The sequence below is a fragment of the Gallinula chloropus genome, assembly GCF_964237585.1.
Source record: "Gallinula chloropus genome assembly, chromosome: 9".
NCBI classification, from domain to species: domain Eukaryota; kingdom Metazoa; phylum Chordata; class Aves; order Gruiformes; family Rallidae; genus Gallinula; species Gallinula chloropus.
In genome coordinates this window covers 6,943,882-6,958,542 of record NC_140094.1, presented here as the reverse complement: position 1 = coordinate 6,958,542, position 14,661 = coordinate 6,943,882, and the positions used below count along the sequence as shown (strand labels likewise).

Here is a 14,661-nt window from a genome sequence, read left to right as displayed (position 1 = left end):
GATTGATGCCACTCCCTGTAGAGACTCAAGTGAGTTCCTTCAGGTTCCTAATGCCGGTGTTGGCGCAGCCTTTGCGCTGCCTCAGCGACACTACTTACAGTGGACATTTTTCTCCTCCATTCGTTACAGATGCAGAGTACAGAGGACGTTACTATGACCTCGGTGACGGAGCTAACTGTATCAGTATACCACCACGTGGAACTTGGGAGTTGAGCAAAGACAGCACCTAAGTCACAGTCTGAATATGAATTAGCTGGACTTTTTCCAGCATTTTGATTTCTTGGAAACGTTGCCATATTCAGGCCAGTAGCCTACAGCAATGCAAACGTCCACACTAGCAGCCAAGCTAACTCCCAGAGTCCCCTTCACTCAGTGCAAGGTACCAAAACAATCACCTGTTACGGAGTTTTCAAACAGTAAGCTTTAATTACCTTATTAGAAAAATAAGCACTGAAATATATATAAATGTGATTACATTAAAGTAATTCTGTAGTCTAACATACTAGAAACCAAAGCCCAGTCATATTTTTAATGATACAGAGTAGCAAGATTTAGGTTTTAGAAATTTTCCAGAGAGAATACCGAAGTATGCAGGTTCTTTGGGGAAACCACAGCAATGACCAGACAAGTCTCCACATTGCAATAAAAACTAAGTAGATCAATTTATTCTGTATACTATACAATGTGTAAGTTTGTAAAGAACAGTTGACATTGTTATCACCTTAACATCTTGACTGGGTGTAAATATGTCCAACGAAATGTACTCCTGCAGCCTTTACACAAACACTGTCCTACTACATCGAGAACAATGAGAGGGAAGCCTTTGGTGCTACAGATTTGGGGACATATCTGTGAAACTGTAATTCATCCACTTAACTGTCTCGAATAAAATGTTGGAGCTATCTGCTATTACAAGCCTACATGAGTACTACTCTACTAACTAAACACTGTCTATCTTTAAAGGCAAGATATGAAAGGGACTGCCAGTCTACAGTGCGGACAGGTTTTCTCTGAAAAAGGTAATTATCAAATGGTAAAACTCATATAATACATTATGTACATAAGTTTGGATAGCTGAGTTATCTTGCTGGAGTAAGCTGAAAGTAAGCATCGATTTGCAGTCACGTTTGATTTACTGTTAAGTGATTATTGGACTTCAGTTTTATACAGTGTATAGAATCAAAATAGCTGTGCCTGCTGCTGAGGTCTGTCAGATGTGTAGGCTCATAATCAGTCATTGACCTAGTTAGCATTACAGTACTTCAAATATACACATGGATAACATATTCATAGCTGAATTTGTAGTAATCTTAACAACTGCAAGTCACCAAGTGAACATTGGAAGAGCGTATGCTGTCCAACCAGCAGGACAAGCTGAGTTGTAGCTGAGTGGAATGTTTAAATTTAAATGGCTGTTTTTAAACCTTCCCAGGCATCAAGGAAGCTCACAGCATGTGAGCTACAGAATAGTGCCACTAGACAACACACAGCAAGTCACCTTCAACTGTTCAAAATGTCTCGAGCCCAGTCCTATCGTTAAGTTTCAATTTCATTTATACATACAAAAATAAAGAGGGATTCTCACATTGGGACAAACATCTATAAAAGGCAGTTTGCTTCAATATATTCAGTTTCCTTGCTATTCTCACAGCCAAATTTCTTACTCAAACTCATCAAGTAGGTCTGTTGTTTCTTCAACCTGCTCTGCAAAAACCACAAATTCTTTATAATACTTGTGGAGGACAAGGTGTAAGGACAGGCTTGACAGAGCCCATTTGGTTACCAGAAAAGGGTTATACAGACTTGAAAAGAATGAGAGTAGCAATTTCCAAATTGTCTGGAATGACTTCTCTGAACCAAAGACAGCATATGGATGCCGATATACTTTGCTCATGTTCTAATCAAAACAGGGCCGAATTAAGATTATTCTTTTTCTCAGGTTTGCCTTGAAAAGAGCATTCCAGGAAACACAGCCCAGTGTTCTTTTTGACTAGCAGTCCTTCATCCTGCAAGACCTTTCTGAGTATGCCAACACAAAGCACATCCTTCCAAAAGCTTGCACCTTTAAGAGCGTCTTCTCTGGTAATACCCACATTGATGCTTTGTTTTCAACAGGCTGTTTCAGAACTGTTTCTTTCAAGAAAAAAAAGTATTCAGTAAAATGATCTTTTTTTAAAAGAGCTTCTTACACTCCCAAAGGAGGATACTGTGATTACCTATGTGAAAATCAATTACATTATGGATCACACTGCACTTCTAATACTCTGACTTCACTGAACAAACATGCTTTTAAATGCATCACGTTACCTGTCTTCTGCTAACTATGTATTCTGGCAATCCAGTACTTTACGATCTGCATCATAAAGATGAACTGGAGTTCATTCCTATTTTTGTACATGAAAAGTTACCTATTTTTCAATAGATCACATAAATATCACTTCCAGCTCTTTGCTTCCCCAAAGCCAAAGGGCAGCTGCTGTATGACAAAGAGAAAAGAAGTTAAGTTTACTACCACTTCAGGAGTCCCAAGAAAAAAAGAAATATAAAATCATAGCCTTCTGCTTCCAGAAGTCTAAAAAAGCCCAAAGACAATTGCATATCAACCTGTAGCAAGTCTAGATTTGGAGTTTGCCACATGGGAAACTCGCCAAATCAGCACACTTCGCCATCTCCCATGTCATCAGACAGAGCATTTCAGCTTTTAAAGGTTAAAGAGCTGCTGAACAAAAAGGGCACTTGTCTCCAAATACAGGTACAAACTCCCTGTTTATATTTGAGTGTTAGACCTTTGCTGCGAAACAGAATATCCAACTGTTAAAGCATAAGGCTGAGCCAAGTGTAGATATCAAAGTGTTTCACAAATTTCAGGTATCCAATTTTTTACTTTCAGTAGCAAGATTCTGGGCGCTCAGTTTCAGGACAAGAATTTGAAAGATACAGAATCACTTGTGCTTTGATTGGCACATTATCTGCTTTTAAAATGTAAAACTAATAGACGTTTGCAAAAGGTTGTGCAAAACTATTGTATTTACAAAAATGGCACAAGAGTGAATTCAACAGTCTATGCACATGCACACTTCATTCACATCTTCAACAAAAGTGTGTCCTAAGCTACAGAACTGAAAAGAATACCAGCTTCAACAGGCAGTTGTCAATAAGCACTAGATTCACAAGAGTTACACCAGTATGGGCAAATATTGCCCAAGTAAAAACTCTATTGTTAAAGCTGAAACAGGTTTAAGGCCGTTCAAGTTCAAAAGCAGAAACAAAATTCAATCAGAGCCCTGTCTTTGTTTTTATACATGCTTTACCATCTAGCAACTTGTGGTCTAAACCTCTATTTTAGACAACAAACCCAAACACAGAAGAAAAACCCAACACAACTGGAGGTTATATTAAATACAAATATGCTGTAATTAAGATGAAATAACAAAAGCAGAAACATTATAAGTTGTAAAACTTGCGATGTCACTTGCTGGAACCAGTCCTACACTAGGAAATGGGCAATATGTACATTTTCAAGTAGATTACATTGCTCTAACCAAACTTGTCCTTTTTAATCAGTGCATTGTTCTCAACTAGTCCAAATACTACACGTTTTACTCTTAACAGTACTCCCTTACAATACCAGCACATGCTATCGCTACCTGCAAAGCTGTCAGTCTCATGACTTAGTGTAATAAAGAAAAAGGGGGATGTGAGGGTGAGAAATAACTATTAAGGAGAAATAACAGGAATGAGAATAATCATGCAGTTCAGCTGTTCTCGTCAGCCAGCCAGCTTGCTAGCAACAAGAGATGGTTTCCGCTGTGGAAGATCCTGTGGAGTAGGAATATGGTCACCAGTGACTTCTGTCTTGTCAGGAGCTGCAGTAGGCAGTTGCTTATTCTTCATCTTTGCCTTAGCCATGTTGTAATCACCAGAATCAAAGTATTTTTGCTAGAAGACAAAACACATATATTTAAAAGCTTGGATCATACACGGAATTGCATGGTTAAATAGATACTTTATGTTTTAAACACAGTTATAAAATGTTTCCAATTTGGCAAGATAGCTCTACGTCGATAGAAAAAAAGTCCTATGAAGACTGTTAAACACACACAGCTGAACTCTTAACAACAGGCAAGTACACAGTTAAGGTCCCACATATACCATTAAACTCACACCATGCATCAACATAACTTTTGCTCCCAAAAGCAAAGCCATGGGGTTTGTAAATGTTGTTGCAGTGAAGTAGTTTTGCTACACAACATAACCAAATAGTGCACGAACAGAGCTTGCTCTAACGTATCAGAAGATCAAAGTAGCAGGAAACTGCATGCTAACAAGAAAATCTCTTATCTGCGTATATTAAAACAGTGAAACTATAATCCCTCAAGTTCCCAAACCTTCTTTAGTAAAGTCCAATCTACTGTGCAGTCCTTCTGAAAAGCATTGGGTGAAGGAAACTCTTACCCCATCTCCAGATTTCTTCTGAATACTGAAGTGAGTATATCAAGTTTAAATTTCTAAAAGTGTTCCCTAGTGTTTCAGCAAATTCTTAGTAGCATTACCTTTAACAATCTCTTTTGTTGTCAGATTTCACAAATATTAAGTTATCTAGGGATGTTAAAACCAAATGACTGTTAAATTTATCTGCATTGTGATAAAATGAGGCAATGAATTTCATCAAGTCTTCAAATGCTCATTGACTTATTTTGCAGGAAGAGTACTCTGTTTACACCTTACTATGATGTCTGCTATTAAGGTACTTATAAACCCATAATTTTAACTTACTGTCATATGAGGAAAAAAAGAAAGAGAGAAAAAGAGATCAGTTTAAAGACTTTCCCTAGCAACCACTGCTTAAAATCACAGGCAGCTCTGGTGAGAACAATCCCTCATTAGCTTTACATAAGCTTATTCCTCAGCCATCACTACATGCTACATTTAAGTGCTTCCAGGCAGCTCATTCCTATCCTACTCTTTATTTTGTTTATTAGCCAGCTGCAAAACATTCAGTAGCAGCAGAGAGAAGTAATTGAAACACCTGATTTAGCAGGCCTTTACCTAAGGGCAGGGGTTTATGCAAGGTCTCTGGAAGGCTCTAAATATTCCCCAACACAACAGACCCTTAAAGTTACCAAATCTGGCTTCCCAATGCAGTCAGTAGCACATCTGAACTGCACACTTTTATTCAGAAACCTTCCCAATTCAATCCTTTTGATGGTGTAATTCCTATTTACACCACAATGTTCTGCACTGCAACTACAGATTAGACCTCAAGCTGTAACATCCTCTGATTTGTAAAAATGCCACCATATTTTGCCCTTCAAGGCTGAAGCAACTGAAAAACTTTGAAACAGCATCTAGGTAATAACACAATAGCTCAATCTTTCCATGTTATTGCTGTTAACAGATACCTATTTCTGTCCACGTAAGAGCTCAAAATAGAATCCCTCCACAGGAGTGTGGTTCTCATCTCTCTTACTCTGGAGGAAGTGTGCTAATAATGGTGTGTGCACCTACTGCAGCACATTTCTGGAAAGCAAGTATCAATGGGCAGAGCATGTCCTAGTTGCTAATCAAAAAAAAATCTGGGCTACCATCGACTACATACATTTAGAGGAATCTCTTGAGAAAACCTACCATATTTCATGCATTAGGATATCAGTCCATTTCTTCCTTTAACTTTTTCTTGTATTTTCCTCTGATTTAATCTAACTTCTCATAGATGGGTCTGTATTTGATCATCCCTTTCACACTATGTCTGTCCAGGTCTTTTCATGTCAAAAACTATCTGAAAGCACAGTCTCTATCCTCAGTCTATTTTAAACTTCAGCAATCCAGGCAGCCCCAAGTATACTAGGTGTCTATGTCAAGTAAAGATGCTTTGTCATTTAAGACACTGAGCACACTGAACAAAAATAATAAAAAAATAAAATGGAAGAAAGTTATTGCCACCACATCAGGAGTGGAGAACTGAAGGTGGTAGATTAGGAACTGGAATCCACACCTTTATGCCATCTTTCATCAAAGCAGCAGAATCCCCAAGTCTTAGCCAATTAAAACACCCACTGGTCTACCTCTGCTCAAATTTAAAATACAGGCTGCAAACACCTTGGCACTGAGAAGTGCACCAATCAAGATGAAGATGTTGTACAGATTGTTATTGTTCACGGCCAGTTTTCATTGCATTTGCACTGAGTGCAAGCAGTGCTGACTCCTCTATGGCCAGCAAGCCTTAGGGAGTGAATACCATCTGTTTTCCCAACTATCTTCACAACACATACTTACCTTGTCCCTTCTGTGCCTGCGCACACACTGAACCCATCGCAGCCTCATTTAGGCTGCCTCTGGCAATGTAACAGCACAACTCACAAAAGAAATCACCTAATCTACCACCTGCCCACTCCCAGCAGTCATTAACTATGCTGCATATGCTCCAAACTGAGAGAGCTTAGTCAAAAAACCTGACAAGAGTAACAATTCCCAGAAGATGTTACCAGATAGCACTGAATTAGATCAGCACTGAACTCCAACAGCTGGTTTGCAAAGGGTTTGTACTTGGAATCAGTGCGTGCAGAGGGTCTAGACAATAGTAGAAGAAAAAACAGTGTGACAGCGATGACAGCACCATGAGAAATCGTCATATACTAGCATTATTCCAAGAACAGAGTTCTGGCATGCCTGAAAGGCATTACATAATCACTTTATGAATAATTAAAGTAAAAAAAATAAACAGCTGAATAAGATACACTGGTTAAAGGTGGAATAAAATGGAAATACTAACTCACTCTTCATTCTTCTATCGTTATTTTTTTGCTAGTGTACATACTCAGGATTTAACCACCATCCCCAAGCTGCTGATGTCAGATGGTGCCAGCACAACACAGAAGACACTAAGCTTTCATGTGCTAAAACATGGATAAAGAAGAGTGGGCATATGTTTTGGGAGTATGGGCAAGATAAAATCAGTACAGAACACGGATGAGGTTCTGACCCTTTGCATTTCCCATGATGTTTTTAATGGTCTGTCACAGCAGGACTGAGCAAGCTTCACTTTTTAAAAAAATAAAAATAAAAAAAATGCAGTTGAGCCATTGATGCTGTGAACAGCTGTCCTGCCAATTCAGCATTTGTTTTGTGGAAACAAATTTCTCTTACTTGTGCTTTCACAAAGTTTCAATTTCTTAGTGCACTCTCAGGTGAAGGCCTGTAGAGTGCAAAAAGATTAAGCATAAAGATCACAGCAGGTTTGGAATTTCTTGTCCATACCCTGTGGACAAAAAATAACTCACTCCTTTTTGAAGCCTCTTCCTCAAGAAGTCTGAGCCTCCTGGCTTCTGGCCCAGATGAGGATATCTCGCTTTCAATTTTGCCTCTTCAACTTTTTCTGGGCTGATCACCTTATCCTCCATTTCCTGAAAGACAAGTAGCAAGACTGTAAGTGAAATATACAATAATGAACTATTTCTGCAGAATACTGTTGCAGGTAACTTGTCAACATGCCAACTGCTGCTACCAAGTGAGCATATCAGTTATTTCAATAGACATTTCCGTACGTTCTCGCTCAAATACTGACAGCAACTATAGGAGTTCAGCCTCCCATCTTAGATTCCTCTCCTGCAGATGCAATGGAATCTAATCAATGCATTTCCCTCTCACATAAAAGTAGTCCGTATTGAAATTAAAGTATTTGATTTGGGAGGAAAAAAATATTCCCCCCAAAAGCCATTTTTTGGTCAAAATCAGGATCCCACTAAGAACAGATGTTCAAGTTTGGGCAAGAGCCTTGGGACTTTTTTCAGCTGCCCGCTTCACCATGAAGCTGCACAGACAGACTAGCACTTGCATTGTCATGATCTCATTCATGTGACTGCTCTAAATGCAATGTGTTGATATTCACTGTGAAACACTCCTAAAGTAGCTCAGTCTTAAAAACACACCCGTTGTCACATTAATAGCAACAATACTGTATTTCTTGATACATGTCTATAATTATCCCAAACTTACAAGGGTAAAGACAGCTGGATAATGTGTTTCTATAAAATAAAATGCCTATTTTAAGAGTATATGGTGAAGTAATCATTTGAAGATACTCATCTGGCAAAAACTGAAATTTGTACATCCAGTCTTTCAACACTGACTTTACACTCATCTCTTCCAGTCCATGTAGCCATTCAATGTATGAAGTACAATTTCTTCTACTAGATCATTTCTAGAAGGTCTGCCATTAAAATTCTTGGTTTGCTGTTCTCCAGCATTTTTTTGGATGGGAACCACTGCTAATTCAGGGAAAGCTTACACTGATTTGCACTGCATGGTGTAGTTCCTGAACTGCTATTAACATCTGAAGTCACAGAAAGACTTTTAGACAGGAAAGAAGAACTGCCATTGAAACGAGGACCTCACACTCATCTGTGACTAAGGATTCATATCCACTTAAGAGGTGCTTAGGCAGCCTCTTCATACTTCTCCATCCATCTTGTCATCCTTTGCACTGCATCAGTCAGGACAGCTGCATGTGATCTGCATAAGTGGGTTACAGAAATTGACTCCACAGAAAAATAACCATCTTTTCCCCCTCTCCCTCCACACACACCCTGCTCCCCCCAGCCCTTCTTAGGTGGCTTCATTTGGGCTCGTTTCCAGAGTCTGGATCACAGAGCAGCTGCACAAACAGGTACATTAGCACAGCACCAGGCAAGGCAGAGGAACACAAGCAGCTGGGAGCTACTTAAGCCAGAACAGCCAAAGAACTAGAGCCACCATGCTAGCCTACCCCAGTGCTTTCCTATTCTCCTACAAAAGCTCAAAGTTTATAACATTCAACATCTTCCTGGTTAAAAAAAAAAAAACAAACCAACACACAAACCTCAGAAGCAAAGGTTATAAAAACATATTTAGAATATGACATTGCCTAGTTGCTCCATTAGGTCAAGACATCTCAAAGACAGTTTTGCACATAGAGTGGGAATCTGAATTAACAGTTCTGCCAAGGGAAGATAGAGATTCTCATGAATAGTTTAAGAGAAACTTCTATGAGGACAGGAACCAATACTTTTTATTGGATGAAGACACAGCTAGGCAGTGCAAGGCAAATTACAAATAAAGGGCAAAGTTTCCCTGGCACTGCTGAACACAGAGCTATACTATTTCTCACTATATAATATCATGTTAGCCAATACCACAGTTCCTCTGTGTTACAAAGGTCATTTCTCAGCTGCCGTTCTTCCTTTTGTGCTCTATTATCATGCCGACACTGACTGGATTTTCTGAAAAGCAATCCTTTCAGCTAAACACTTCCAACATCTAATGCTGAATCACTGGGTACTCACTGTTGAGCCAACAGACAAAGCATCTGAGGAGGTGTGTTTTGCCAATATTAACCAAAAGGAGATATTTTTCAAGAACAGGGGGCCAACAATAAATAGCTTACATAAATATGTATTCATGGTGCATCAAAGGAGACACTTATGCAAACTCACAGGGCTGACAAATCATTGCACAGCAGGCAATGAAAACACAAAATACTGTGTTATGCATCACTGCAGCTGAAAAGAATACAGGCTATGGTCACTTACTCTTGATGACCAAGAACAACTGAAACTCAAAAAATAGGCAAAACAAATTAAAGAATGTTGATACAATGACTCAGGATGTCAAACAAAACCAGCTGATGGCAGCTTCAAAAAAATACTTACCACAACAGTTCTTCATATAAAATAGAGCTGCAGAACCCCCTGCCAAGAATTTAGATGGACTCAAAGCAACTCAATGTGTTCATTAACAGCCCAAATGGCTTTTAAACCACAGATTTCTGAGAGCTGGGACAGTTTTCCGGGGAAGATGGCTGCACACACATCCTGACTCTTCAGTGGACTAGGTGGTACAGAGCACTCTTGGAGACGTGATGTTCAGCCACAAAGGCTTTTTAACCCAAGTCAGCAAGACTACTCATGCATTTATAACGTTCTTCTGAGTTACAGAAGCAACAACCAAGTGACTAACAAACGACTGGGGGGTGGAAGTCAAGATATGCCAAGCTCTTCTTCCTAGTGACAACCACACAAAAGTTATAATTTTAGCTCTCTACAGGAATTTGACAGAGCTAGCGAAGTCTGCTTACTTCATTAAAAGATCTACCAGCAAGGCAGCAGTTACCTAACTCATTTAAAGATAGCTCATGCTTTTAATCTTCACAGAGGTACTCAGAGTGTAAAGTTCCCATCTGCTGGACAACTGAACCACATGGCTAAAAAACCAAGCGCCATCAACCTTTTCAAACTCTGGTACAGTGAGCTCATCCTCTTCAACAAAAGAGATCCAACAAAATATAAAGCAGAAAATGCAAAAATATGACAACAGCACAGCTCCACAGCAAACTGACACAGCAAAAGCCAAACCAGAAACAAAACGCACCACCTCTAACAGTTTCCTGAAAATCACAGGGTTTTAAGGCAAAAAGAGAGCCCACCAACCAAGCATATGTTATCCAATGTCTAAAGATCCTTTGTTGCTGAACTTCCCCCTGCCACTATCCTGACTTTTCACACTGAGAGCAGGAAACGATGGTCTTCCTGGTCTTTGGCAAGTTTTCAATTTATATCACTCTCTTAAACGTTTAACACCCTTCTCCCCTAACACAGGCAAAATCTTCTCACAGCTCGTTAGGAAAGTTTAGAAGAAAGGTCTGATCATGAAAACACTGCCTCAAAGTTCATTTACGGGCCTAATCTTTTTTAAGCATACATGTGAATAAGTACTGCAATATGGGTTGTTTATATAAGTATTTCAGAGCTAAGCATTAACTGAGTCAACGTTCAGTGCTGCCTACCCAAACAGCTTTAGCAAAGGTTGATACTGTGATGCTGTAATAGCCCTGATATCACAGCAGCCTCGCAGGATATTAACGGACAGAAAACAAAATTTTATTATATGGGCATTATTGACTTGTCCTGAACACCTCATCAGGTTCAAACTAAATGAGCAGATGAATGAGTACAGGACTCCTGCCTCTCCAGTAAGGGGTAACTTTGCAAACCACGTGAAAGCCCTGTATTTCAAGACCCTAGTCCGAAACTCAGCACCACCATCCCCAGCCACCTGACTTCACCAGAACACACTAGAAGGCATCACAATAAACTTGCTGCCACATGTTTTACTATGCTCTTATTACAGAGCTATTCTAGGAGTGCTGCATTGGCCAGGGATTTATTTTTATAGGCTTTAAACAGGAACGGTATCTCTTCAGTAGTCTACCTAGCACAAACATTAAGCTCAGCTGCAGAACACAGCGCGTTTAGGAGTAGATTACAGACCTGACACAGAAGCTGGTTCTCATTACTGCACCTATTGAGAAGGTATCATTCCATATTAGCCCCCAAAGCTCGCCTACTTGTATGACTAACTCATATTACAAATTGTAAATTATTAAACAAAAACTTGACAGCTGAGGTGGATTAAGCTTTTTCTTTTAGCGTCCTTCACAGCAGTACTCGTGTTTCGTAACTGCTTCCCATCAGAAATAGCTGTGGAGGTTGCAACTGGACCCATATAGCAATGACAAGACTAAAAACCAAGCGGCTTCTTAAAGCCACAGCCAACAGAAGGAATCTGCTAACAGCACACGGCCGTCTGCGAGGCCAAGCCACCTTTAAAAACTATAAATTAGTTACGGGGATGATATAATAACGCTGTGACAAGACAGCCCGGCCAGTGTAAAAGCTTTAACTAGGACAGGCCACAGCTGTTGTGATTAGGAAATGCCTCCTCATAAACCGCTTAAATTAAAAGCTGGGGTTTTTTTTCTAGAAGTGAAGCAGAAGCTCCGCCACCGGATCAGGCCGGTGCCCAGCCGCGGCGGGCGTGCGCTGCTGTGCTCCTCGCACGGCGCCCCGGCAGGCCGAGCACCCGGCGGAGCGGATGGCCGAGGCCGGCCAGGGAGCGAGGAAGCGCCATCAGCCCCGCCAGGCCCGCGCACGCACACCATCTACCGCGGAACAAAAATGCCCGAGCGCAGAAGCCAACATGGTGGTGCCGCTCCGCCGCCCCCAGCCTTCGCCACCCGCGGGCGGCAGCGCCCGCTCCTTCCCCACCACCCCGGCTCGCAGCACGGCGCGGCCCCCGCGGCAGGCCCCGGGCCCCCTCCCGCCGCAGCCCGCGGCGAAGGGCGGCTGGAGAGAGCCGCCCGACTCCCCCCTGCCCGGCGACAGAGGGGTCGGGGCTCCTCCCCGGCGAGCGCGACTGCTCTGAGGATGCTCCGGGCGCGGCGAGAAGGGCGGCCGGGCCCGGCAGACGCTGCCTTAAGGGCCGCGGCGGCCCCCGGGCCGCGGGACGGAGAGGCCCGGCCGCGGCGCCCCCGCTCCGCCCCAGCGCGCGGATGATGGCGGGAGAAGCCCCGCCGGCTCCTTCTGCTCCTCGGCGGGGCAGTGCGGCGGCTCCCGGCCACCCACCTTCTGCTCCTCGGCCGAGGCGGGCTCGGAACTCTCGGCAGACATGGCGCCGCGGCAGCAGGACGGCGGGGGAGGGCGGGAGAGGGCAGGCGAGGGAGGCGCGACCGCCGCTCCTCCGCACAGCGCAGCGCTGCCACCGCCTCCCGCACAAGATGGCGGCCGCTCGCACGACGGGGCGCCGGCGGGACCAGAATTCCTCCGCGCTCGGCCTCCCCGGCGGCGCGGCCACGCTCCGAATACCGCTCCGGAGCCGCTTCCGTCTCCGCCCCCTGACGTCACGTCCGCTGCAGGGCACGCTGGGAGGTGTGGTCCGGAACACCCCGGCGCCTTGTCACGGGGGGGGGCCTGGGGAGGGCACCGGACCTTCGCTCCCACCGCCGCTTGTAGAGCAGAGGGGATGGCCGAGCCCCAGCGGGCAGAGCTCCTGCCGCCCAGAGCCCGGCCTACGCTACCTGCCCGGCCGGGCTGACGTGGGAAAACCAGGCTTTGCCAGGCCGAGATCAGCGCCTCCGCCTGCGGACACGGGTCGCGACACGGGGAGCCCGGTCCGCGCAGCGTCACGCCGGGACCTCCGACACCCCAGGAAGGGGCCGCAGGGGCCGCGAAACGCCTCTCGCTGTGTGAGGGGGGCTGGCGTCAGTGTTTTCCTCCCTCCCCGCCTGCTTTTCGCCGCCTGGTTCTGGGCAGAACAGCCTCCCTCGGACTCTAATCTCGGACTTCAAGGCCGTAAAGGAAGGGTGTGAAGAGCTGCTACCGACTCTTCTGGGATCCCTGAACGCAGGGCCCGCTTGAACAATAAGATATCGGCTTTACTGAGTGCCCAGTTCCAGGAACATAGGCGCCCGCCTCTCCTATACAAGCCTGGTGTCTCACGCTGCTTCCCCGTGGCCCTGACCACCCACCCTCCCAGCACAGCGCATCACCCGTGTCCAGCTTGCTCTGGGGCTGAGAGCGGGCACACGCCACCCCTGCGCCCGGCTGCAGCGAACCAGCCTGGGGACTGACTGCTTGGGAGGGATGGGTGAAGACAGGCATCGTGGGTTTAACGGCTGAAAAGCCTCTTACAGCCTCAAAGTCACCGCTTTTGTCAGAGCTTAATTTTACTAAAAGCCCCCCAAACCATGAGCAGGAAGCATTTTTCTGAGCAACTGAGAGATTCCTCCAGAGATGAGGATTGCACAGTAGCAAGGACCTTGAGGCACGTTCATGCCCTTCTTCAGAAAGGGATACGGAAGGGCAGATCACACAGGAAAATCATAAGGCACTAGTGAGTGGGGTTTTTTTCTGACAACAGTGGACATGCCACATTTGCTTCTAGCAGAACCAGGGAGAACTAGTCTGGAAGAGTAAAGAACAGAAAAATAACCATTAAAAGGGTAAAAAGCTCGTAGATTTTGAAAGGAAGCAGAACAACAATGCTGACAGCAAGAATGCAAACTTCAGGAGTTTCTTTCAAATCTCTGAGGAAATTAACATGAGGGAAAATGGTTTTGAGGACTCAGCAGTTCCTTAATGAAATTATTTCTCTGAGGGAACAAGTACGAACTAGACAGTGCAGAGGAAGAATGGGATGTAAATTAAGAACTCAGGAAAAACACAAGCTCTTCAATGGCCTCAAATGCAAGAAAGCAGCATCTAGAAACTAGGTCATTTTTTTAAAGGATGTGCATCAGAAGCAGATCATGAAAAGACACAGGATCTTTGCTGAAAATTACTGAACAAACTATGTAAACCCCAAAGGATTTAATGTTTCTTTTGTTCCATCTGCCATGAACAAGATTGTTGCCAGTTTGTTACCCTACCCCAGTACAGCCTCAAGCTGGAATGAGGAAAGATTGGTTTGTAAGATACTCACATCAGTTCTTTGAGAATTTACCTATGGTAGGTATTTTCAACCTGGATAAAAAATTATCCTTGAGGGTTTAGAGAACAGACTGAAGCAATCTCCAATTAATTAGTCATCATCTATATAGGAACCTATAGAAAATGGGTTTTCAAGGGGCTGATTAAATCATTCTTCCTTTAACAAAAAGGAAATAAATTGTGTGCAGAAGCAGGTCAAAGTGCCTGAGTTCCAGGCACCTTTTGGCATTAGTAAGGCCTCTGACACTTCCCTGTGCAAATGAACTAGATGAAACTTGCAGTGGATGCAAGTTTTGTTGGAAATAACTATCACTTGTTAAAGAGCTCCCCAGGGCCAACAGCGCTGGTCAGTTTTGTTGGT

General features: G+C 43.5%; 1 protein-coding gene across 1 annotated transcript; it reads right to left on the bottom strand.

The window, feature by feature from the left end:
- Nucleotides 1–2,871: 2,871 nt before the first annotated feature.
- ARPP19 (cAMP regulated phosphoprotein 19) lies at nucleotides 2,872–12,611 on the bottom strand. The gene is made up of 3 exons (XM_084267827.1): nucleotides 12,438–12,611; nucleotides 7,281–7,403; nucleotides 2,872–3,939 (listed from the first exon to the last, which is right to left on the bottom strand). The coding sequence occupies exons 1-3, from the start codon at nucleotides 12,480–12,482 to the stop codon at nucleotides 3,769–3,771; spliced, it is 339 nt and encodes a 112-aa protein (XP_084123953.1). The 5' UTR covers nucleotides 12,483–12,611; the 3' UTR covers nucleotides 2,872–3,768.
- Between the last annotated feature and the right edge of the window lie 2,050 nt (nucleotides 12,612–14,661).